General features: G+C 37.2%; 1 protein-coding gene across 1 annotated transcript in view; it reads right to left on the reverse strand.

Annotated features, from left to right (window-relative positions):
• Myo3a (myosin IIIA) overlaps nt 1–23035 on the reverse strand; it is a 180483-nt gene extending 157448 nt beyond the window's left edge. Inside the window, 4 exon segments of the mRNA XM_004641883.1 lie at nt 329–428; nt 1615–1719; nt 19538–19672; nt 22860–23035. Of these exon segments, the coding sequence (XP_004641940.1) occupies nt 329–428; nt 1615–1719; nt 19538–19672; nt 22860–23027 (508 nt within the window). The 5' untranslated portion in view covers nt 23028–23035.
• Between the last annotated feature and the right edge of the window lie 3451 nt (nt 23036–26486).

Below are 26486 nucleotides of genomic sequence, written 5' to 3' on the forward strand. Positions count from 1 at the left end.
CAGTGAGACCCTGTACCAAATACATTTAAAAAAATCTTGGCTTTGCACATGGACTCATTCATAAATCAATTGGCTGCAGGCACCAAGGAACCATCACTACCACAGGCTTACGCATTTGGGTTGTTGTCTGTTTTGGGCACAAGCAGACTGATCTGAAAGCTTAGCAACTCTTGTCCACCAAAGTATCTCTGTATCTTTTTATTTCAGTAAGACTATAGTTTTTCCCTATTCTTAATGCACAAAAAAGCAGTGCTGTTGGAAAATGATCAAGTTGTCTCATCTTAACTCACTAAGCAGCTCAAAGTCATACACTTTAAACAAAACTTACCAAAATCAACTAGCTTGACTCCACCCTCAGTGGTCAATAGAATGTTATTTCCTTTTACATCCCGGTGGATAGTTTTGTTGTTATGCAAATGTTGAAGGCCCTTGAAGGTGGAGAAATACAAGGATTACTGAAAATTATGGTGAATGTTTACATTTAGAAACTTATTGTAGTAAAAGACACATTACCATTAACCACCCCTTCAAAATACTCTCCCTCTTCATACACATTTATCTCCTGGGCCCTGCCATTTTCTGAAGCAATTCTGGAAGTCTTGCTTTGAGAGTGACTTAATAAGGTATCACCAAAAGTACTGCTGTCCAGTGCCATCCAATAGGAGGCCGGGTGCATAAAAATGTGGTGCCTCAGCCACCTCATTGAGCAGATCTGGCACTGTGCAACTTCAGGTTCTTCCCCAAAGTCAAAAATAAAACACTATGTGCCAACTTAGGATATCAAGACAGCTGGGACAGTGGCTAAGACACACCGAGGAATTCGAGTACTGTTATAGAAAATTGCAAGGAAATAGGATAAATGTAGAGCTAACCCACTCAGGTCTCCTTTCTGTTCCTCTCTTCGATAGAAGCTTTCTTTCCCCCCAATAAATGTTCTCTTTAAAAAAAAAAAGCAGGATAAAAGTGTTTGAAGTGATAGAGAACAGTTTGAGGATATTTAATGACAATGTATCTTTTACTATAATAAACATATAAATTTAAACACTATTTTCTGATTATACAGAACCTTATATATTATGACTTTTAAAACAGCATCACTAAAAACATGCTTCAGATGATGCACTTGTGCAAAATCAATAGAAAATACATGCTGAAAATTAATAGAAGAGTCCCAAATGTTTCACACTGAGTTATTAGTCAAATTACGGTATATCATTTCTATTTTGTAATACAGAACATAAAAATTCACAAAATCAAAGCATGAACCTAACCTTTATCAGCTATCTTATTAAGTGTGTGAACCCCAATAGAAGAAAACATTCTACTTATCAGGAAAATAGCAAATAACCTGATTATCAGTAAAAATAAATTTATTTATTTGTCAGTGTCACAATCTGAGAAAAACATTTAGGGAACTAGATTTAGGATACTGTTGACACAAGAAAAGTAGATTTCTTAAAGAAAAATGTAATTTAGCTCTGCTAAACATTTCAGACTGACTATATTGTTGCAACAGTAATTATTACCACTGTGATATTTTTCTAAAAATAGGACCCATATTTATTTAATGGGACCTGCTCATAATTAACACACAGATGATTTTAATTGCCTTACCATTAGCGCTTCATGTAAAATATAGGCGATGGTGGGCTCCCTCATTCTTTCTCCCCTCTTTAGAAAGCCTTTCACAAGGTCAGTCACTGCTCCTCCATTACACAGCTAGAAAAGATTGCAAGATGGACACTGAAATGGATACGACACCTCCTGCTCTTTCAGTAAAAGGTTTCCTATAACATTTCTAAATGTTGTGATTTTCTAAGTGATTGCTCTGATCTGTACAGCTTCATACGTGAAATGAGTATGCAAACTCATGTACAGCTGGCTACTGGAGCAATCTTCCTACAAATTCATGTCTCAGAAGGCAATCTGAAGAAGCACCAGGCTTCATTTTAAAAGTTAAGAATAAGAATTATGATTCTACAAATTATTCCTAAATTTTAGCATCTAAGGTTTAAGAGTAGTAAAGATTTCTGATAGTTCAATTAATAGTGCAATAGATCTTATGGGGCCAAAATACAGCTTTACACTTATGTGTGCTAATCTTTAAAATGCCTCCTTTCTGGCAAAATTCCAAAGCATGTTGAAGAGTTACAAATAATGTTTTAGGAAACTATTTAAGCTGTCTTATTTCCTATGCTTGTTGGCGTTTTCCCTCCTTAACTACCAAAAGCCTGAAAAATCTAAATAGAAAATAAGAGGAATAAACATGATAGAGAAATTGCTCACACGCAGGCTCTTTAAGGTTAGGGTACAGTAAATCTCAGAACACTTGCAAAAGAGGTATGTTGCTTATAAAACAGATCAACATTGGGACCTCAAGGAATGAATGGCTCTGGACCAAGAGAAGCTCTGAGGATGCTTTGATCCCACGAGTCCTGGGTTTCCTAACGCCTAGCCCTTGACCCTTTTCCTTTGGCTTGCTGCCCTTCCAGGCTCCTCAGTGTGGTCTCCCCTTCCCTCGTATGGCCTTTTAGATCTCTGTCCCACAGTGCCCGGGAATTTAAAGAAACACACAGTTTTCCTGACTTTCTTCTATCTCAAGTGCAGGAAAAGAGCTGATGGCAAGTATATTTTTAGCATTGCTGTTTGAAATGTTGAAGAAATTTTCCCAAAATCTTTTTCTAATATAGCAATTAAATATTACTGTATGCCTGAAAGCTGTTGGTGTGTAAGTAATAGCTAAGATGCACCAAACACCAGCGGTGCCAGGTACATTTCTAATCTATTTACATGAAGTATTTCCACATCACAGTTATTCTCTCTGATCTAGACATGATTATTGCCAGGTGGAGAGAATGAACCACATTCATAATTGGCGGTTTTCTCTATTCAGAAAAAAACTTCTCTTAGCTAACACAGGAATATGGGCAATCTGGATTTTCAATACCTGCGTTTTGCTCTGTGTAGGAACAGCCTTTTAGATGGATAAATGAAAGAGTGTGACTGCCCTGGTTGCTGAACACAGGGTCAGTCTGCCTCCTTGGTAATCAGTTCACAAAATTACAACTACTGGATTAAAAAAACAGAGTCATTAAAAATTGTAAGTCACTTACTTGGAGGGGCCCAAGATTTAGAGCTAGTTTAAAAATTCCTAAAAATCACTGAAAGATATATTTTGTTTTCTACTGTTCCAAAGTGTAGCCTCTCTTTAGCTGTACCTTCTGCAGCTATTGGGAGAGAAAAGTCAAAGTTGTTAGAATCAAAATGGAGTCACTTATGTCCATTAAATAGAAATTAATTAAATACTTTAGGAGATTATGAAGAAAAGGTTCTTAATGCATACCTGCCTGATGGTGACTATCACAAAATACCCTGCCAGTCATGCTCTACCACGCATAGCTTGGGAGCTGTTCTTTTTGTGTTCTGGATAGATGACTCCTATGAGCCACGTACTTTCTAAATGTTTTCTTCTAGTCTGTGATTTGCCTTGTAAACATCTTCTAAAGAGCAGAAGTTTTAAATCTACATTTAAAAATAGTTTATGGGATGTACTTTTTCTGTCATATCTAAGAAAACTTTGTTTAATCCAAGGTCATAAAAACTTTTATAATTTATTTGGGACATTCTGTACTTTTTGGTTTTACACAAAAGTAAATGTTTGATTCATTCTGACTTAATTTTTTATATGGTATGAGGATGGCTTATATTTAGATGTTCAATTACTTTTGCACACTTCCGTATTAGTCAAAAGTATCCAAGAAACCAAAAATACACCTCAGTTGAGTTTAAAATCCACTGTCAGCATTATGTGTGGGAGAAGCCTTAATGCTAAGTGAAAGAAGGCCATCTGAAAAGGCTACATCCTCCACGGTGCCAATACATCATGTCTGGAACTGAAGAGACTGGAGACAACAGAAAGGATCAGTGGTTTCCGGGAACTCAGAGAAATGAAAAAGCAGAGCAAAGATTTTTATGCCACTGAAATTAGTCTATATGATAATATAATGGTGGACACAAGTCAGTATACACTTGTCAGAATCCTCAAAGTGTACATTTAAAGAGAGCACCTAAACTTAAACTGCGGACACCAGTTAATGTTAATGTATCATCACTGGCTCACACATTACAGCAAATATGCCTGGCTAATTGAGATGTTAGTATTAAGAGAAATGAAGAGGTGAAAGAGTTCATTGGAATGCTCTGTACTTTGTTTCTTTTTTGAGAAACCTAATGCTGCTCAAAAAATTAGATCTATTCATTTTCTTTAAAAGAAAACCCTACTAGTTGCTAACTCCAAGAATATACAAAAAGTACCTAAAATAATGAAGGTACATGAAAAATCAATCCAAGCTCAATACATATAAAGCAACCTTAGAGTACCTTCTCAGAAACTAAATTATTTATTCATAGTTGATTTTTTAATTAATTTTATTGAGAAACAAACAGCAATGAGACAGTTTCAAAACAGGTTAGTAGGACAGTTACAATAATTAATACATTGCATATTGTTGTTTTCATAGTAGTTATTCATAGTACAAGATGTAGACATGGTATCCTGTCCAAACGCTATTAGTACAAATCTTTCTTCTCACCGAATTAAGAGAAAGTAGCTGTATATCTATCCTATTTTGTATACACAGATACAAAATGGTCCTTTGTTTATATCCCCTTTTATTGTTTTGCTTTGTCAGAGTTGGGTATTGCATCATCATTTAAATATTGTAGGTGCATGAATTCAGCAAAATATTCTAATATAGTCCAGTAGTCCATAATAGTAGTGATTTATCCATAGGACTGGCAATGCCAGAAGTTGTTGACTTGAGCCTTTTACAGCTCAGCGTATTAATAAGGTTTTACTTTTTATACTTCGTTTTTATACTTTTCTGCTGGATGGTTAAAACGCAGTTTAAATTTAAAATAAGTTTTGACAGAGGTGAATTACTAACCCAGAGAAATTCTTGATATGATACATATATATAGTCTTTATAAAATTTTACAATAGTATTCAGTGAAAATTTCATATTTAGAAAAATCATGATTTTTTTTACAATCAAAATACTTATTGGCTTGTTAGCATATGCAAAGCACTAAGATGGATGTTAAAGTAGATCAGCGATGGTGAGGACACCTGCCACTTCTAAGGAGGATGAAAACCCAATTAGAACAGTGGTTTTCAACCAGAAGAGGTTTTGCTCTCAAAGATACTGCATACATCAGGGTTGGGAAGCTGCTGCTGCCATCTGGAAGCCAGGGAAGCTGCTGACATCCAAAACAAGCAGGAGGTCAGCCACGCCAGCATGTCAACATGGTGAGGTAAATAAAGAACTCTCAGTAGAGGGATAAGGAGCAATTACCTAGATTGTATGCTAGGTCTACAATCATGGTTATATGGATAAGAGACTTACATGCCAAGTACTGTAGAATTTCACAGTGATATTGTTAATACTGAGTTGGAAAGAAAAAGAAATGATATTAAGGAGAAGGAATCTGTTGTCATATATGTTCATGCTGCTTTTCTTCAGGTATTTTTTTGTTTTTTGCATAGTTACTTTGGTTTTGATGTCTTCTGGGATACAGAACTATATTTTGGCAGGAAGAGGGTAGATGATTCATTTGCCAATTTTTTCTTTGTATTCATTGATCTTTGTTTTTTGGGAGTAACATTCAGAAGAAAGGCTTTTCTCCACACAGACAATATTTTGTGACCTCAGTAAGTAGTTAAATTATTTCCAATGACTTAAACTCAGTAATGTTTCATAAACAAATATGGAGGGCCAACAAGATAGCTCAGAGGACTAAGCACCTGCTTTGACAAGCTCAGGAATCAGGGCTCAATCCCCGGTCTCACATGCCATGCCAGCCCCACCCTCGTGGTGCACTGAGCCAGAGACTTAGTCTGGGAGTGGTGGCACATGCCTGTAATCCCAGAGCTGGGGAGGCTGAAACAGGATTACTACGAGTCTGAGCCGTGTAGTAAGACCCTGTGCCAAACACATAAAAAATGAAAATAAATATAAACAAATACATATTTTAGAACACTAACAGAAAGCATTTTAATAGTTAAAAAAGAAAAGAATGTTATTTATTCTAGTAAAGGCCAACACTGCTAATAGTGAGGGAGCCTTGAGTTGGTTTGTGGACAAGAGCTGAAACTTCACAATTGATTGTACTGACTGCATGCTAAAATGCAGCTTTCAGGAATGGTGAGATGTAGTTGCTCTAGTCACAAACATCAATTAGAGTCACAGTAGGGTGCGAAGTTAGAGCAATGAATACTAAGTCTCTAAATCTGTGCAAAGTCAGCAAAAAAGAAAAACAGATTTCATTATCGGCTATTTCATAAATCTAAGTAAACAACATGAGAAAAAATACAGTCACAAATTTCCTGGGAGGAAAGTGGTAGACAAGTGGCCATAATAATAGCCTGCATGGACCAAAAATACAAATCAGTATTATCTTCTTGCCGAAGAGCTACACATACAAAGCTATCCGAAAATCCAAAAATTGTAAGCAAATAAACAATCTCACCCTATGAAATTTAAATTCTGTTGCTTCAATTTAACATGAAAAATTCAGTTAAAAACTGAGTTGTCTAAGCATTTCAGTTAAGATAGTACTTGCTATTAAACAATAAAGTACAAGGTTAGGAACCACCCCCAAAAATAAGTCAAAAGGAATAACGTTCGATAAGCAAAAGGAATAATGTTCCATAAGCTAATCCTTGTGACTAATCTTTAAGGACAGCCTTTACAACTTTTCTGAAAATGCTGTCTTTACTGTCAGAAGAAAATGTGAGCTTTTTACTCAAATTTCTGAAAAGGCACTGCTAATTTCTGTAGTCCACAATTCTTAGTTTTGCTGTTATTCATTTGCATTTTGTTTACTCTAAGAATGCTCTGAGGCCTTTTGCAGAGTCTGACCAGGTCTTGTATGAGGCCACAAGAGCAAAAATTCGTTTTCTAATAGTTGTAGTTTTACTTGGTTCATTTATAAAAGTGCTACCGACATTTGAGTCTGAGTCTTGTTGTGGAAACTACTCTAGCCCACACCTAGAAGTTTCTAGATTATATGTTAGGTGCACATGGACTTGATCAAAAACTACAGTATGTATAAATAAAAAATAAATTACTATTGAAAAAGGTACATCACCATTAACCTCCCTCAAAATAGTCCTTATTTCAAACAAACTCATCCCAATGTTCTTGCAACTTCCTGAAGCAGTTCTGTTTCATGTCTTTGTAATGTATCATCAAAAGTAAAGTGAAGGCTGCTACCTAGGGCCATCCAACAGAAAGGCAGGCTCACAAACGCACTGTGGTATGTCCTCACCCCCTCACTTACTGGATCTGGCAGCTGAGCCTCTCTCTGGCTCCCCCCCCCCATGTCAAAATGATTGTGAAAAGTAAAGACTTTGAACTGATCCAGGACATCAAGGCAGCCAAGACAGCACAAGTAAAGACAGGACAGAGAACTTCCAGAACTACTTTAGAAAGTGGCAAGAATGATCGCATAAGTATGTTCAAAGTCATGGACAGTATTATGGAGGTGATTAGCAGTGATATGTTTTACTGTAATAAAATTTTTTATTTAAACATTCACAAGGATGGCCAAATAGCTCAGTGGACTAAAGCGCCTGCTTAGGCAGACACAGCAGCCAGGCTTCAATCCCCAGCATGCCGTGCTGGTCCCACCCTCAGGGTGCACTGAGGTGGTGATTGAGACTGGGCATGGTGGAGAGTGCCTATAATCCCAGCTCTTGGGAGGCTGAACACAGGAGAATCACTACGAGTCCGATCTATGTAGTGAGACCTTGTAGACCCTTACTAAAATAGAAAAACAGAACAAAAACATTTACTGTTTTGTGATTACACCTCATGTAAATGACACTGCCGTGCACTTGCACATTATACCATTTTACCTGCCATAAGTAATGTTCAACAGTCCAGGGTGTTCTACAACCTCACTAATCCTCAGCATTATCAGCTTTTTAAACTTTAGCCATTTAATAGGTGTGTAACAATGTCTCATGGAGTTTTACTATAAATTTCCTCAAAGAGTAAAGATACAGTACATATTTTTATAAATTCTTTCATAAAGTATCTATATATTTTGCTCAGTTATTTTTAAATTGGGGCTGAACCTTATATTAGGTAAGTTTTCTATAATATCTTTTTATTTTAGGGAATGGTTTAGGGGTGTCCAGGGTCTCACTACTAGATAGGACTCGTAGTGATCTGCCTGTTTAGAGCCTCCCAAGAGCTGGGATTATAGGCATGTGCCACCACATCCAGTCTCAATTGCCATTGAACCCCTAGCCTCTGTGCCTGCTTGCAGGTGCTTTAATCCACTGAGCTATCTGGCTGAACCTTAAGTTTTGGGGTGTTTGTTTGTTTGTTTGTTTGTTTAGTAATCAACACGTTTTATTTTCCTAGAACTGAATTCATCTAGTTCTCGAGCTAAACTTCCAAAGCTACAGTCAGCAATTTTTCATCAGAGCCCAGCCCAAGGGAGAGGGGCAGGGATAAGAGACAAGAGATGGAGCAGTGAGAAACCACTAGGAAGAGGCTGGGAGAGGGCATTCACTCTCTCTGTCTTCTCAGTGAGTTACAAACCAGATCTGGTGAAAACACCAAGGGATCAGGTAGGGGTATGTGGGTAGGAAATGACGCCAGAAGAAACACCAAAGCCCCAGTACAAAAAGTCATCAAGCACCACACAGAAGGGGAGCTTCCCAGTGCACCTCAGAAATGGGGGCAACATAGGGAAAGAGCAGAATAGGGAGCACACAAAGGGTTAGGGGGCTTTAAATGGGTTTTTTTTGGTAATTTTCTTTTATTGAAAACATTTCCTAAAAAATGTGTCTTTTCCTTTGTCTGGGTTGACCCTTAAGTTGAGAAGGATTTTTTTTTTTTTTTTTTGGGGCTGGCTCAGGCTGCCTTAAGGGTGGGTCTGGTAAGGCCTCTGGAGCCCGATCCATCTGTGGTATCCTGCACCTGACTGCATTTGCATAAGCAGGCACTTAAACAACTGAGCTAACCAAGAGGTCCCCAGTTTTCCATTATATCTAATATGCTGAAAGTGTTTACAAAACATGACTGTAGGGCTGGGGGGATAGCTCGATGGTCTAAGCACCTGCCTGGAAAGTGCAAGGACTCTGGTTTGATCCTCAGTACTGCAGTAAAGTCCCGAAGCCCAGGTGTACCATGCTAGCCCCAAAACTGGGTATGGTGGCACATGCCTGTAATGCCAGTGCTGGGGAGGCTGAAATAGAGTCACTAGGAGACCAAAATGTGTAGGAGACTGTGTACTAAATAAATAAGTTTTAAAAAACTAAAAAAAGCATGACTGTAGACTTTTGTAAACACAGTATTTTTCATGATTTTTTTCACTTTCATTTGAATCTATTAACCAAATACGATGTTATGAATGTTAACGTTTTAACAAACTTACACTCTAGTCAAAAATAAAATTTCTAGTCATGATGAAGTAACATTTTTACGTGTTAGTAAGTGTAAATTGTTAATATTTTCTCAAAATTTTTACATGTACATTCACATAGAATGAGACAGAAGTTTTCTTATACTGTCTTTGTCATCTTTTGTCAGAGTCATGTTGGCCTCTAAAAGATTCAACAAAGCTTTTGCTTTCTCACTATCTTATAAGGTTCTTACTTCCAAAATGGAAGAATTCCTAGACCTACTATTATGAAATAACCATAATCATTGAAAAAGAGCTGCTTTTTAGATCGGCATGAGCTTTTTAGTATTTGTCAAATTAAGAAAAATGGCAGACATTTGTTCTTTTAAAATATTGCATCCACCAGTCATTCTTATCATTTTCAACCTATGTTGAAATATGAAGTGAGTTATCATAGGACACAAAGGAGTTTCCCCAGTTAGTTTTTCATTTTATACAACTATGTTTCAATTTGGATAACTTGATATTGTCTTCAAACCTACTGCTCTTCTCACATCTGCTATTAAACTCAATTATTAAAATTTTCATAGACATTCTATTTGTTTAGTTCCAGAAGTTCAATTCTTTTCTAAAAGTTTCCACTTCTTTCAGCATTGTGTTAATATTTTTCATTAAATCCTTGAACATTTTATAATTGCTTTAAAGTCCTAACCTGCTAATTCCAACGTCTCTGTTATTTCTGGATATGCTGCTATACAATTTTTCTTCTGATACTATGCCACATGTTCTTGATTTACATGTTTAATAATTTAATATTAGCATTGGATATTATTAATGTTACATTATTGAATTTCTAGATTTTGCCACCTTCCGTTAGTAAACTTTGATTTTGTTTTGGCAGAAAGTTAACTTGTGAATCAATTTGAATAAGCAGGTGCCATATAAAGTGCACCATGATTTCTTGAATGATGCAGCTGGATGTACTTTGGTAAGTGTAGACCATGACGTACCCACTAACTCAAAATATTTGGCAGCATTACACATTGGTAGTGCTACCAACAAAATCTATGATGACAAAGAACCTCCCAGGAAACTTGCTTTGAGGCTAGTTTATGCCTTATTCTAATGTGCAACCTCTCTGGGATCTTTACTAATTACCACTCAATGCCACTTCCCCAGCATGCTTGGTAATGACTCAGGCATCAAGGTCCTGCATAACCTTCAGTAGCTGTACAGGAATAGCCCTATAGGAATTCTTGCTCTGGTAATTTTTGTTTGCCCAATGCATGAAATCTTGCTGCATATATATTCATATTGGGTTTTTAACCAAAAGTTTTTATGTCTTTATTTAAATTATACAGAAAGTGTTTATGTAGATTTCTGGAGCATTTTTCTGCATAGCTTTCTCTTCTCTGCAATTCTAGCTAGCTGAGCCCCCCCTCATCTTTTCAGTTCAGCAAGGCTGCTTTGGGCTCTGGGCCCTCCCACCTGGCCTGGAAGTTGTCTCTAGGATGATGAGCTGCTTGTGGGATTACCTCAGTTTTTTTCTCTTCTTAGTGAAACAGCCTCAGCTCTCTCCCAGTGTTTGAAAAGTATGTTTCTGTATTTTTCTGGCCAGTGATGGTGCAATAGCATGTCAATACCATACTGTCATGTCCAAAAACAAGCTCTAGATAATTTTTATGCATGCTGAAATTTCAGATTTTCTGACTGTTTTATAAATCTCTCTCTTTCCATCTCTTTCTCTTTCCCTCTCTTTCCTTCTGTCTGTCTTAGTTACTCTTGTCTTGTCGCTGGGACAAATACCGGACACCCAAAATGAAGGAAGAAAGGCTTGTTTAGCTCACACTTACTGGAGGTTTCTATCCATACTTGGCTGGCTCCAAGGCAGAGCAGCACAAGGCAGAGAGCAGCCATTAAGGACAGCGCAAAAAGCAGAATGCAAAGGGAGTGGCAGCAGCTCAGGCAGCTAGCTGGTCTCTTGCCTCTCTCCCCTCCTTACATGGTAATGCAAATTACCTGTCCCAGGGCAGGTGCAGCATCCACACTAACAGTAATCAATCATAAACTCCAGGAGGCAGCCCATGACTGCATGAGGCTTTGGGGGCACACCTATGGATAAACTAACAGTCTCCTTTCCCTCTCCTCTAGTTCCTCCCTCCCTTTTATTCTCCCCCTCTCTCTCTTCCTCCTTTCCTCCTTCCATGTGTGTGCTTTAATATAGTTTATACAATCTCATTTTTGGAGTTTTTGCTTCTATTGGTTCAAGGTGAAATGTGGCAGATTAAAATGATGAGCTTTCTTTGATCACTATTCATAAAGTCTTTCTCTTTTGTTACCTACATTTATATTCACCATAGCACTAATAAAATATATAGTCAGTTTGCTTTCATTTAAAATCTTTCCCCACCACTAGACAATAAGATCTATCACAAAACAGTTTCTTTTATTTACTGAGATCTGAGGACCTACCAAAATGTCTAGCCTAAAGTAAGAGACTACTATTTATGGAATAAGTAAATGCCTGGACGAATAAACTTAGGTTCTGAAAAACCTACACACACACTCACACATACACTCTCTCTCTCTCTCTCTCTCTCTCTCTCTCACACACACACACACACACACACACACACACACGACATATTTTCCTGGGGTACTGAAGGTGCTTACTCATATCGTAACATGTTTGTCTTAATTTCGAGAAAATATATTAATGTACCAAATTCTAAATTCCAGTAAAATATTGATAAAATATTAATGATAGCTGGCATCATCACCCAATAGATGTTTTCTAATGTGCATTTCTATGGTGTATAAAATTGTGATGTTGCTTTCTTACTGTGTAAACTAGAAGCAGTATGTCAAGGATTTTACAATTTGCAATGTAACTGAATAATGTAATGACACAGCTAGATATATCCTGGTAAGTGTGCACCACTGTGAAAGCACTAACACAAGCTATGTAACTGTTCCCTCACCCTAAAACATCTAAAAATTCTTGGCACTCTCACACACTGCTAGTGTTATCAACAAAAAAGTCTATGATAAGAGAAAAAAGCTTTTCAGAAGAAATATTCTATTGCATATGTTATGGCTTGTGTGTAGTTGTCCCCTCAAAGCCTCATGCAGTTACTGGGGTACAGTTCTAGAGTTTGTGATTAATTCATTATCCAAGGCTGGGCTTATGTGTCTGAGTACTGCTAGGATTATGGGGGTGAGTGCTATACCCAGCCTGGGGGCGACAGCCTGAAGGCAGTATAAGGAGGAGAGAAACTTGCCCCCTGCTGCCCTTGTTGCTTCTGCCCCTCTCTTTGCTCTCTTGCTCTTTGCCGCTGCCACAAAAGGTTGCCCTCTGCCGTGTGCCATTGTGCCTGTGAGCCAGCTGAGTATGGACTGAAGCCTCCAGGAACTGAGCTAAATAAACCTTTCCTTCCTTCATTTTGTGTTTCCAGTATTTTTCCCAGCAACGAGAGGAGTAACTGAGACAGTGTATAATAAAAATCAATTACTTTGTCAAATAATAAGGCATCTTTGGTCATCTCATATTTTTTTTCTTGAAGTAATACGATAAACTTGTACTATTCAAAGAACAAAGACACATAATACACACAATTTAAATATTTTCTTGCTTAAAGAGTATAATGAAGTACATTTGTGCCATTTTTCCATCTTGTCCTTTAACCAGAATCTAAAATGAAATTATTCTGCATAACTGGCCTCTCTTTGCTGTCGCAGGCATGCCAAATAAAAGCCTCTTCTATGAGAACTGGCAATGGTTGTCTTGCTCTTAGAACATGACAGGAATCACTCTGTCAGTCTGCTACTCTGCTGCAATTGCACAGTGCCAAAGGGAGGTAGGAATAATGCTGCACTAATAAGAGCTCAGAAGCCCAGCTCCCAGCCCTGCCCTGCATCCGGGCCCTTCACACAAACAGGCCAGCAATGCCTTTTTGTCTCCTGTGTTGGCACCATTAACGAGTTAACAGCTGAAAACAATCTCATTCTAACTCTCCTTTTCTCTCACCCCATGTTTCCTTTCCTCATAACATGCTTTACTTACTTACAAGACGGAAGTATAAAAATCAGCATAGCCAATAATGAACGGTGTATGAAAAGTAGTATTTATGTCTATGGAAAACAATTTGACGGGCCGGGGAGATGGCTCAGTGGAATAAGCGCTTCCCTGGCAAGCGCAAGGACCTGAGTTCAATCCCTGGTTCCACCAAAAAAAAAAAAAAAAAAAGAAAGAAAACAATTTGACGGCCTAAAATATGCATTTGAGAGGCTGTGTGACTTTGTACTGATTTCTGTGCTTTTTCAAACAGCACCTGTAATTGCTAGTCCTTGATTTCCTGAAAGGGATATAATTTCAAAGAGAAAAACCTGCTATAATTGGAAAGCAATGAGAAAAAGCAATGTCACTATTAAGAACGAACAAATTACAGCTGATTCAACTGAATAACAGAATGCATTCTGCAGCACCACCACAAAAGGAGCAATTTGAGCTAAGACTGGATTATGAGGGAAAAGACCCTTTAAGAGAAAGCTGCCCAAACTGTATTTGGCCCTGATATGGATGGAGGCACACTAAGCAAACAGCTCTTGACAGAAAAGTCTGGATTTTCCTGAATAGTTAAAATGTGTTGATCAATCCAATCAAGGAGGGAAAAGTTAGAATTAAATTTCAATTCTTCTTTCTCTTTATCAGCAGCAAAGGATTAATACGAGAGGGTGTTCACTCTGCACTACTTCTTGTGTTGGTTTCCTGGTCCAGGTGATACATGGCTACCCAACCCTGACCAATCCCAGCTTCCCAGTGTCTCCTCTCCACAGTCCTTACAACCGTCCCCCATGGTGGGCACCAGGAATGAAAGGAAGTACAAAGAGAAAAGCAGCACCTGCATCTTACCATGCAAGCTGATTAAGAATGTGATGGTAACAGGAGGAAGAGGATGTACGCCAGCCATCTCAAAATAAAGCGTAAGTTGAAAAAATAACATTCATTCTTCCTTTACACCCATATCATTAGGAAAATCTAATATATTACATAACAATGAAAAGTTCCCACAGATATTTTATAAAAACTCAAGTCCGCAAACAGCAGAAAACTTTCTACCCTTTCTTTTATCACATAGTTCTGTTCAAATGTGTCACCAGAATTTCAGAGGGCCAGGAGCAAGTGCTAGTTTACTAAACTTGGGCAACATTTAATCTGCAACTAAACATGCAAAGAAGGAAGAAATAATTCCTCCAGAGACTCCTGAGTATAATTCATGCTTAAACAGTTACTGGACAGGAAAGGGAAAATACAGGAAAGAGAAACATTACATTAAATGTCAAAGAAAAACTTAAAAATCACAACTAAAAATAGACTACCCAGCAAGACCTGGAAAATATTATTCCTAGGATTTCAATTCTGGATTGAAATATAAGCAAAATATTTGGCTTGATAAAAAGTCACCATGCTGGAGTCTGCGGAGGAAGGCACAATTTTCCCCATACGCCAGGCACACAGTGAGGCTCGGGTACACCCCAACCCACACCCTTATTTACGTACACTCACATGAGAAGTCTATCTTTGTTAGCATGATTCTCTGGGTAACATCACTCCCCTCTGAGCCACTCTTTGGATACACTCATGCAAAATAATTTGTGCTTTCTAATGATAAGAGATGTAATCAGCAGTTATTTTGTGCCACAAAGAATTGATGCTACAAGCCAATTTTCACTATGATGCCTTTAATGTAGCACCTGCACCATTCATGTTTATAAATCAGGTAATTGTATATCTAACCACTTATGTGTATATGAAATTACTCCAATTTGCATATGCAAATCAATAATCTTATGTTTGTCAACTTTTGCTTTTATTATGCTCCCTCCCCCATTTTGTAAGTTCATAGGGATGTTATTTCTGAAACATTTCACTAAACTTCATAATTATTTTTCTCAAGTCATTTACGGATACTTCTAATATCTCCATCGGATAATAAAATATAGGGAAAATTAAAAAATTCTGTTATTTTTTGCTGATTCAATTATTACCACTTTACTTGTAGTGGTTGTTTCAAAACTATTTTAATTAATATTTTCTGCTCCCTTAAAAAACAAAACAGGGCTGGGGAGATGGCTCAGTGGAATAGCGCTTCCCTGCCAAGCACAGAGGCCTGAGTTCAATCCTCGGTTCTGAAAAACAAAAAAACCCAAACCAAACCAAAACAAAACAAAAAAAACCTCCCTACCCTCAAAAAGAAAACAACAATGGCAACAAAAAAATTACTTAATTATAATCCGGAGTCTCCAACTCTTACCAAGTTTTAAGTGCTAATACTGGGGAATGCATTTGACAGGCTAAAAATAATGGCTGATCTCATGTAATAGTTTTTAATCTCTGGGCAAAGATTTATACCTTATTCCTTATCCATTTTCTGCCAGTGTTATTCAAAGTACCCGAATCTCTATTCAAATGCTAATTTCCCCATTTTACTCTACATGGTAGAGAAAATTTAAATACCTTATTGAAAATGTTTTGAAAGATATGCAAAATTGTATTAAGGACTGCGTTAAAAATTTGCATTACATCTCAAATGTACAAAATTAACACAAAGAAAACCTTTAAATTTCTCCATTAATTTATGGGAAAATGAGTCAAAGGCAGAATTCATATTCTATTACTTGGCAATTAAATTTTGATGAATTTTTTTTAAATTCATTCTTTACTACTGGATTTAACTGAAAATATAAACCTATATCTTAAACAAAAGAAGTACAAAATCATTTTGAAATTTGTTATGCTTTAAATCTGAAATGCTCCTTCCAAGGGTCGGCCAAATAGCTCAGCGGATTAAAGCACCTGCAAGCAGGCACAGGGGCCAGGATTCAATCCCCAGGCCTGCTGTGCCAGTCCCATCCATGCTGCGCACTGAGACAGCGATTGAGACTAGCCATGGTGGTGTGCTCCTGTAATCCTAGCACTTGAGGCTGTAAACAGAAGAATCACTATGAGTCCAATCTAGTAGTAAGACCCTGAACACCGTGTTGTAGGGCACACCTATAATCCCAGCATTTGGGAGGCTAAAAACAGGAGGATCACTCTGAGTCCAATCTACATAGTGAGACCCTGTACACCCTGTAGATCCTGTACTAAATACATTTAAAAACAGAAGAGTGTGCCCCCTCTGCCCCACACAAGTCTCTGTGTTCAGAGGGGGGCTTCTGGAAGCTGCCTATATTATGGTAGCACTGTGCTTGTTAGTAGATTAAACCACTAAGGAGATAATAATCGAACATGGTGTTCAAAGATGGGGCCCAGCTGGGAGGCAGTTCAGTGGGGTGCGCCTGTGAGCATGTCTCCTGCTCTGGCTCTCCCTCTCTCTGCTCCCAGCTTTCAATGGCCCAGCATCTTTCTTCTGCTCTGCCTTTCCACCACACCTTTTCTGCCTTGGAGCCAGCGATGAGCTGCACCCTCTGAGACCATTAGTCAAAACAAACCTCTTCTAAATGCAGAGAAGTTATGAGAGGCAGGCAGACTGTCCAAGTGACTGATAAGAAAACATAAATAGTCACATTTAAAAGGGCATAAGTGGTTATTTTTGAACTTTTTTTCCTTTAATGTGTTCAGTACAGGGTCTACAGGGTCTCACTACACAGATCAGACTCATAGTGATTCTCCTGTCTTCAGCCTCCCAAGCGCTGGGATTACAGGTGCACACCATCACGCCCAGTCTCATTCACCATCTCAGTGTGCTCCGGGAGCAGGGCCAGCAAGGCACACTGGGGATCAAACCCCGGTCGCTGAGCTCTGCCTAGGCAGGTGCTTTAGTCCATTGAGCTATCTGACCGGCCCAATTTTTGAACTTTTTTAAGCTTTGAAAATAATATAGAGCTTCAGTAGTACAGCTTCAGATAATGAAAATGATTTTGAAGCTATTATTTTACATATTGGAAGTCCCTCTTCAATATAATTAAGTTGCAAATGAAATACAAATTTATTTTTTCTCATCCATCAATCTCCTTTGACATGCTAGAAAACAAATGAAAAGTAAAACCACAAAGAAAAAAAAAAGATGAACACTAGACAAGAGATGCCAATAAAATTTTAAAATATGGAAGCAAAAGGGCAAGTTGGAACTGATCTAGAACAGCAGAAAAAGCCACCAACAAAAGGACTGGAAGAGGTGCTTTGTAGATAAATTGAACAGGTGAACCGAGGCAGGGCTATACAGTGGTGTAGGTGTAGGTACAGTTGGTAAGAAGCAGAAAGCAAAGGATAATCTCTAACTCAAAATTTCTAATCCAAAGACTTGACACCTTCCTCTCTATTCTACACATGGTGTATCAACATACTGGCCCTTCCAGGTATGTGACTGGAGGTTCTGTTCCCTAGTGAAATGGAACTGGCAGGACTCATGATTTGGTGACAATAGCAGAGTGCGTAGCAGGAATAAGGCACATACTACTCCCCAAAGTGAAAGAGGAGACCAGTGAATCCAGGATGTAGTGGACTACACCAAAGAGAGAAAGAGAGAGACACATGGAAGACCTGTAGACTGAAGCAAATGAGCACAGGGCTCCAGAAATACAATCGACAGTTCTGTCAAAAGTAAGAAGATAAAAGCCGGGGCTATAGTTCAGTGGCATAGTGCCCATTTGGCAAGTGCAAAGTCCTGAGTTCCATTCCATTAATAAGATAGGTTATTGCATCAGGAGGTAGAGGCTCAGCCACACTTTTCCAGATACTACAGTCACAACTTATCAAAAGTAGACTGCTCAGAAGGTAGCACTATAAATTTGATTTACATCGTTACTACTTTACATTTGACCCTTTTATTCTACCTGCTTTTTCAACGCTTTTGGTTTTTCAAACAGGGTCTTACTGTGTTACTAAAATGGTCTTAAGCCTAAAGTCAAGTGATTCTTCTAGCCTCAGCCTTCTGCTCAGCTGGATCTCTAGGTGTACACCATCACACCTAGCTTCTTCTTAAAATTAGATCTATTTTAGCCAACACATAAAAACTGAACATATTAGCGTGATACCATGTGATGCTTCAAAACATGCATTCATTATATAATGTTTAAACACAGGTATCTCCTCAAACTTTAAAAATTTCTTTATAGTGAGACATTCAAATCCTTTCATTTGGAATTTTGAGATGCACAGTATATACCTATTATCTTTAATCAATAGATATTGTACCAAAGCATGAAAAAATAACTTATTTTTATGTGCAACTTGGTTCCCACTGATCAATCATTCCTCACCCATCCTCCCTACTCCTCCAGCCTCAGGTAATCCCTCTTTTGCTCTCTGTTTCTGTAAGACTATTTTATATTCCACACATGAGTGAGCCTATGCAACACTTGTTTTCCTGTGCCTGGGTTATTCTCTCTAACACAATGATCTCCAGCTCTACCCATGTTAATACTACCTGGTTTTTATTAATCAAGTAATTTATTTGCATTAAAAAGATAAAAATGATCAGATTGTTTTTTAAATTATATTAGATGGAAAAATGGATTTCATAAGTAATACTATCAAGCATTTTAACTATACAAAAATGAGTTAAATGTTAAATGTTGAGAATGGCATTTTTATAGTTTCAGGTATTTTCTACAATATGCCACTGGCTTCAACACCATTTTCAGTATATTTAATTCCTCAAAAATATAAATGCCTTATTCTGTAGGTTAAGCCACTAATAGTCAATAAAGACAGTAAAAGAAAACTGCAGCCATTTTTGTCTGCAGAAGTCTCACTTAGCAGCAACTTTCCCTTATTCTCTGGCATGCACATCAGGGCTCAGTCACACATTAACAGAACAGAATATAAATGAATAAATAAACGTGACAATAAAACTCCCTTTGATAACTTCTTTTATTTTCCTGCAGGAAAAAATAACCTGCTTCTTCTTTTCTCTTTCATTGTGGACTCATTTCCTTTTAATCAGTAATAGTGTTTGTAGAGTTCTTGGTGTACATGTGAAGATGACAAGATGACAACCAGGCACGGCGTCCTGCTGAGCACCAGTGTTCTATGGTGCTGACGCTGGATAAGCATCGAGTCACTTCAGGCCCACACTTCCGATTTCTACTCACACAGTGATGCACAAGCACTTACCTCAAGAACCAGCCACAGCTTATCTCCATTTATTTTATCCTTCTTAAAGTAAATCCCATAGAATTTGACCACATTAGGGTGGTCAGAAAGTGCTTTTAGAATGTTGTACTCTGCTTCAATCTCTTCATCAATATCCTAGTTTCAAAAACCATAAGAGAACCATGAGAAAAATATAAACATGCCAAATGGACACATGCAACTATCAAACATAGCATTTAATTTCATTGAAGCATAATCATAATAGCTTTTACTTTATTAGCACCATGCACTGAAATTTCTCTTTGCATTACAGATACAGAGATTGTGATTTTGGAGGCTAATCAAATGCATCTCAAATTATATTAATTGAACTGAATTTTAGAAGGAAAAAGAGCCATTTCTAATGCAACTGAATTTTGCTTCCATTTATATGAAAGTGCTGCTTTTGTTGTATTAGTACACTGGTTAAAATGCAAAAACATTGATTTCAAATAAAAACATTTAGGACTAGAAAGCTGGTTTATTTTTTCCCCTTTGGAATGCTTGATACTTGAAAGCTATAAAAAAAAGATCAGTCATACAAGCAATACATTCCACTCTTCAAAAAACTGAAAAAAGATGGCTAGGTAACGGATGCTCATTCACCAGAAGTAGAACGGGTTGCCTCTGTGTGTGTGTGTGTGTGTGTGTGTGTGTGTGTGTGTGTGTGTGTATGTTTTACTGGTGATTGACACTGGGGAACACTGGGATGCATCCACAGTCCTGTAGACTTTTTTCTATTTGAAAGTGTCTCACTTTGTTATACACACTGGCCTGCAACTTGTGATCCTTCTGCCTCAGCCTCCTGAGAAGCTGGAAATACAGATGTGTGCCAACACCAGCAGTTTGCTAGTGTAATGAAAATTTGAAAACTGGTCCCTTAGTCATGCTTCTAGAAAATCATATACATATGGAACAACTCAGAGAGTAATAAGAAATCTTTATTTCCCCAGTGCTGCTGTTAGTGACATTCAATGTCTGTTGTCTGACTGCAGAATTATGAAATCACATATATAATTTAGATGGGTTCTAGCGATGGAAGAATTAAAACTCAGAGAAGTTACAGTTCAGGATGTGTAGTATAAAATTCAGGTCTAAGCTCTAAACTTATCTTCTAAGCCTGCTCATTTAATGATTTTTTTCCCAGAGAAAATTAAAAACAAAATATGCATAACAGTAAGGCTTTTATTTTTAAAAACCATTCTTTATAAAATATGTGGATGTATTTAAATTTACTTGAGATTATAATCTACTAGTTATAAATCTCTTTCACGTGACTTGTGACATGATGAATGAATAATTCTTAGCAAAATGTGGTACTATGAGAATACAAACAGTGAAAAAACAAACTTAGTACTACACAGTAATTACTTTTCATTAAAAATAACAACAGAGCACATGATTTATAAGGACTGTAAGTAATGCACAAGTAAATTATGAAAAAGAAGAGCTACATATATTAATGCCATGGTGCTTCTCTGGCAAGAAGAAAGAAAATGATGGAACCTAACATTGGAATCAGTCTAAAGTCCTATTTCTTGTTGATAGAAGCCCAACTCTAACGGCAAAAGCAGAGGAAATAAAAAGGTGTAGGCACTTTGGTATGGCATAATTTGTGCCTCTCTTCCCTCTACTGAAATGCTAATATAAATATATTCCACATCAGGTAAGTCTGGACACAGTACTGCTCACTTTTTTCCCCCCACCAGAGTAGCTCATTTATTGCTTTAAAATGAGTCTCCTTTCCCTTCTTCACTGCTCAACATAAAAAGAGCACCCCTAAGATGAATAAAGGGGGGCTGGGGAGATGGCTCAGTAGAGTAAGCGCTTCCCTGGCAAGCGCAAGGGCCTGAGTTCAATGCCTGGTTAAAAAAAAAAAAAAGATGAATAAAGGAAGATGCATGGACCTCTCACAGAATCTGCGGCTAGTGGGTGAGCCACGATAAGGCCCCACAACTTGGATGTCCTTGTCGCACACGTTCCCTTCTTTCCCTCCTACCATGCTTCCACAAGTGCAAGGGTCTTGGAACTGGAGGAGTTGCTCCCAATAGAAGATTGGGAAGTGTATAGCTGCTGAGCCCATTTAGACTCTCATGTGCTGTGGGAGAACTAGGATCCCCCAGCAGCCTGAACATTTGGCCTAACTGCCAGCCCTCATTCATAGAGAAAAAAGGGGGTGGGGGTGACAGGTGTAGCTCAGTGGTTCATGCTTGCCTTGTATGACAAGGTCCCAGCTTCAATGGCATATGTCTGTCTGTCTGTCTGTCTGTCTGTCTGTCTGTCTGTCTGTCTCTCTCTCTCTCTGACACACACACACACACACACACACACACACACACACACACACACGTCAAAATCAGTCCCAGAAAATAGAATTTTCAATCTCCTCACGGTAGGAACAATAAGGAGAAGGCCTGGTGTTTTCCTTTGTCACAACCTCCCATGAAAGTTGGGCAGACTGGGCTGGACAGATAGCTCTGCAGACTAAGCACCTGCTCAGGCAAGCACAGGGACTGGAGTTCAATCCCCAGCACCACAAGCTCTGCTGAATCTGGCCCTGCCCCTGGGCTCAGTGAGCGGGCCCCTGAGCCCTGGAATGGTGATACATGACTTGTGATCCTAGAGCTAGGGAGGCTGAAAACAGGAGGATCACTGAGTCTGAGCTGCACAGTGAGACCCTGTACCAAATACATAAATAAAAACAAAACAAAACAAAAACAGAAAGTTGGGCAGACCATGACTGGAGCCTTACTAAAAGCACGAACTTCACAACTGATCAGGAAATTCAGTTCTTCACCATGAGAAAGCTCATGTTCTTGCACAACACCATCATTTGAGCTTTGGAAACAAATAAATCTGAAAATTAATTTCCTTCTCTTCAAGAAATTCAGTTTTTTGAAAAAACTCTTCACTTTAACTTATGAAAAAATTCTAACAGAAGCTGAAGTAAATGTGGGAAGGAAAAGAAATCTGGGTAAGATGACACTTATGGTTACTTCTGGACAATGTGTTTATATTTAAATTTTTTTAATTCCAAAGTAATATTGAATGAACTACTAAACTACTGAGACTTCCACTTATTTGATTATTCACATATTCATTTTTGTCAAGCGCTTACTGTGTCTTTATTATGCTTACAAAGCACATAAATTAAGAAAATCAAGCAGATGTTAACTTTTTTTCAAATTGCAACTTGTTTTAGAAAGACACTGTAATAAATGATTCAGTATAAGATGTTTACAAACTTCTAAACTGTTCAGTACAGATTAAAAATAAAGTTATTCAGGGAAAACCAGTGGCTTACGTGAACTGGATCCAGAATTTTGACTGCTGCTTTTTGGCCATTTTTCTTATTCAGTACTTTAAAAACTTTTCCATAAGTTCCTTTGCCAATTGTTTCAGTTATTTCCCATGTATCAGAAGGATCAGGAAAATGATCAAAGATGATTGTTTTTCCAGTTAATGGGAACATCTCACAGGTTTAAATCACTGGAGAGAAAAAGTACAGTGTCCGCTACATTTGATTATGGATATTAAATGGCATACATAAACTCATGGGAAATTATCTAACACTTTCATTGATATAATAGAAAATACACGACAGTAATTCTACTTTAGAGGCATAGAAAATTTAATTTTTTCCTTGCAAACAGATTAATATGAGTTTAATGATGCTTTATTAAGCAGGGCTTTATTTCCATGTAATATAGTCTCATTAATTGCTACTCTTTTCACATTAAAAGACATTTATGTTACTTTAATTTACTTCTTTAAACATACACATTACAATGAAGTAAAGAATCTTACAATAATCTCAGAGAAAATAAAATTCAATTTTTTCACATTTGCTAATCTTACACTTAGTAAGTGATAGTGCTTTATGTTAAAGCTCTGTGTAATAACCAATAGTGGATCCTTATACTGCTTTTAGGTTCAGATTTCCTTACTACATTCTACCAAGTCTCCAAAACATGGCCTCTGCTTAATTTCCAAGCCTCTGGCCCCACCACATTTTCTCTTACATCCTGACCAAGCTACTTTGGATCTATCCCACCATTTCTTTCTTGTTGGAGGACTTAATATATATGCCACTCTCCCCCATACAAAGAAGTATTTCTATTAGTAGGTTATGCATTAACATTCCATAGTATCAAACAACGGCACTTACTCATGTGACACCCTAACAACTTTTAACCTCATTACAGCACCAACCACTCAAGTCCCCACTTGATTTAAGTTCAGCCCTCTTCAGTCTTCACTCCCAATTCATTTTCCTTTCCCCAGAATTGATCTTACAACTTGTATTACTGCAATTGTTCTTCTTTCTCTCTTTCTTCACCACAATCTTCTAGGGAAAAGTCTTGTTAAACTCTGCATCTTCCTCACACCTATGCATGCAGATGGAAGACACCCATGCAACTGTGGTGACTACCAAGTCACATGTGGACCTTCAACACTGCCTAGAGATTCTACTGCACTTCCTAGGTTGGCCTTCCCTTCACCTTCCCATTCTGGAGAGGGGTTGGCCTCCCTCATGGGAGTTACTCTTTGAAGCTTTTCTCCTAAAAGTTTTCTTCTTTGCTGATCATCTCTTCCAATAAAACTTCACAGCTGAAGCTCCAATTTTATTATTAGCTGATAAAAGGATATAATAAATTTCTTAATCATCTCACTTCAAAAGCTACAAAGCAAGGTGCAGTAACACAGCGATTCCATTCCTATCCCTGGTAATTGCCACCGGACCTCATTTAGTCCTTTTTCTTTGGTTCCTCTTTCATATCATTTGATTTGAGCTCAAATATGACTTACTCAGGCTCCTCACCAACCTTCATGAAGTTAGTCTTCCGATATATTCTGTTATTCTTCCATGTTTATGTAGTCTGCAAGTGGGCAGACTTGTTATTACTATTACTGTATCCACAATTCTTAGATTATTGCTAGCATATGGTAAGCTATCAGAAAATACTAGTTAAATGAGTATATGTTTGTTTATTGTTAATTCTGATAACAGAGACCTTATCTTTCATCTTTAGTTCCAAATCTCTGTTTATCTGTGCATGGAACATTGATGTTGAATAAATGAATATGCACAGTTCTTCAAATGAGGTTTTTTTTTTTAAGTAAAGGAGAGAAATACAGATTATAGAGAACTGAAAGGAATCTGGAAATCTAAAGCAAACTAAGGATCATATTGTGATGAATTATACTTAAGGGGCATCATTTAGTAAATGGCTATGAATGTCTTCTAAAAATTACATCGGTACATAAAGAGACACTTCTGAATGGTTCCTGGAACATGTACTGTTTATGAAATTGGTGCCTTTGAAACAAAGTGCAAAGAGGTAATCAGTAATAATCATCTTCTTTAATGAGTTCATAACCAGCAACAAAATAAGTACTTCTCACATCTATCTGCCTGTCTCATTCAAATGAGCTTTTATGTCACCCATATAATACAATTTTAGACAAAAAGACCAATTATACCTTATTAAATGTCTGAAACAGAAGTTTTCAACCAGGAGAAACATTCATTACATGAAATGCTGCCTTTCAAGCAGTAATGTCATTGAACTCAAGTCTTATTTCTCAGATATTACCTATTAGAAATTAACTATTTCTTTTTCAATTTACAAGCATTAAACATCAAAGGTGTGCAAAGAATTTTAATAACCTTGGGGAATAGAAAGCTAAGCCACGCATTGATAGGTTAATAAATATATAACCATAACATATTATGAAAAGCAATGATGGAAATATGCATAGAGTGGTACAGCAAACCAGGTGAGGATGTACAGTGGTCCCTCTCTTAGCACGGAGGCTGCATTCCACATCTCCCCCATGGTAAGTGAAAATCAGCCAAGTAGCAACGGGATATTTATTTTAGTGTTTATATATATTTTAAGGCTTTATAAACCCTTCTTATAAATCTTTCCTATCCTTTTCAAAACACCTAATGTTCTTAACCATTTTCTAAACTCATAAACCTATGTAATATTAACATAAGTATACTGTACAATATTGCAAAATCCTACAATGTAACAAAAAATCCAAATAAATAATTTAGATTATATTTTTTGAACACCCACGAAGCAGTGACTGTGTGAAAGTCAAACCGAGAAATAGCAAGGCACTACCATAATTCTGAAGCATTCAGGTAAAGATTCGGAAACTAAACAATATATATATTGTTGGGGAATAGAACAATCAGCTGGACAAAAAAAATGTAATTTTTTAACAACATTTAATTAGACAAAAATTTAAAGTAGTGCACCACTGTTATAAAACATTATAGAACAATGACCATAGAAATATAGAAGCACAGACAACAGAATATACCTAATCAAATCTCATTTAAAACAAAACCAACTCTCAACAAGTTAGTAAAATGAAGCTATCTAAAATACCTTCTTCAAAAAAAATAAAAAAATAAAATACCTTCTTCAGAATCATACATTAAAAGGAACGCTAGCAGATTAGAAAGAAGTCTTCTGAACTATATTTTTTCTACCACTAAACTATATATTTCTTCAGATTAAAATATCAGTTAGTAAAGAACTAATTATCTAATGACCAGGTGTTTTGTCAAATCCTTAGCAGTAGTAAACAAATAATTCTCTACCCATACAATTAAAAACATGTAATTAAGTTCTTAATTATATGATCTATAAACCAACAAATATATATACACACACACATACACATATATAATATATATAAAATCTATTTTTGATTTATCTGTTAACCTTACATTTTAAAATGTAATTGCACAGTTATATTTTAAAAATTCAGACTTACATTTTTTAATTGATTTGTTATATATTGAGATTTGAGATTTTTTTTCAAAATTTTATTGATAAACAGATAGCAATGAGACAGTTTCAAATCAAATCGGAGGTACAGATTCAACAAATAACACACTGCATATATTCTT

Source organism: Octodon degus, unplaced genomic scaffold (genome assembly GCF_000260255.1).
Source record: "Octodon degus isolate 3935 unplaced genomic scaffold, OctDeg1.0 scaffold00145, whole genome shotgun sequence".
NCBI lineage: Eukaryota > Metazoa > Chordata > Mammalia > Rodentia > Octodontidae > Octodon > Octodon degus.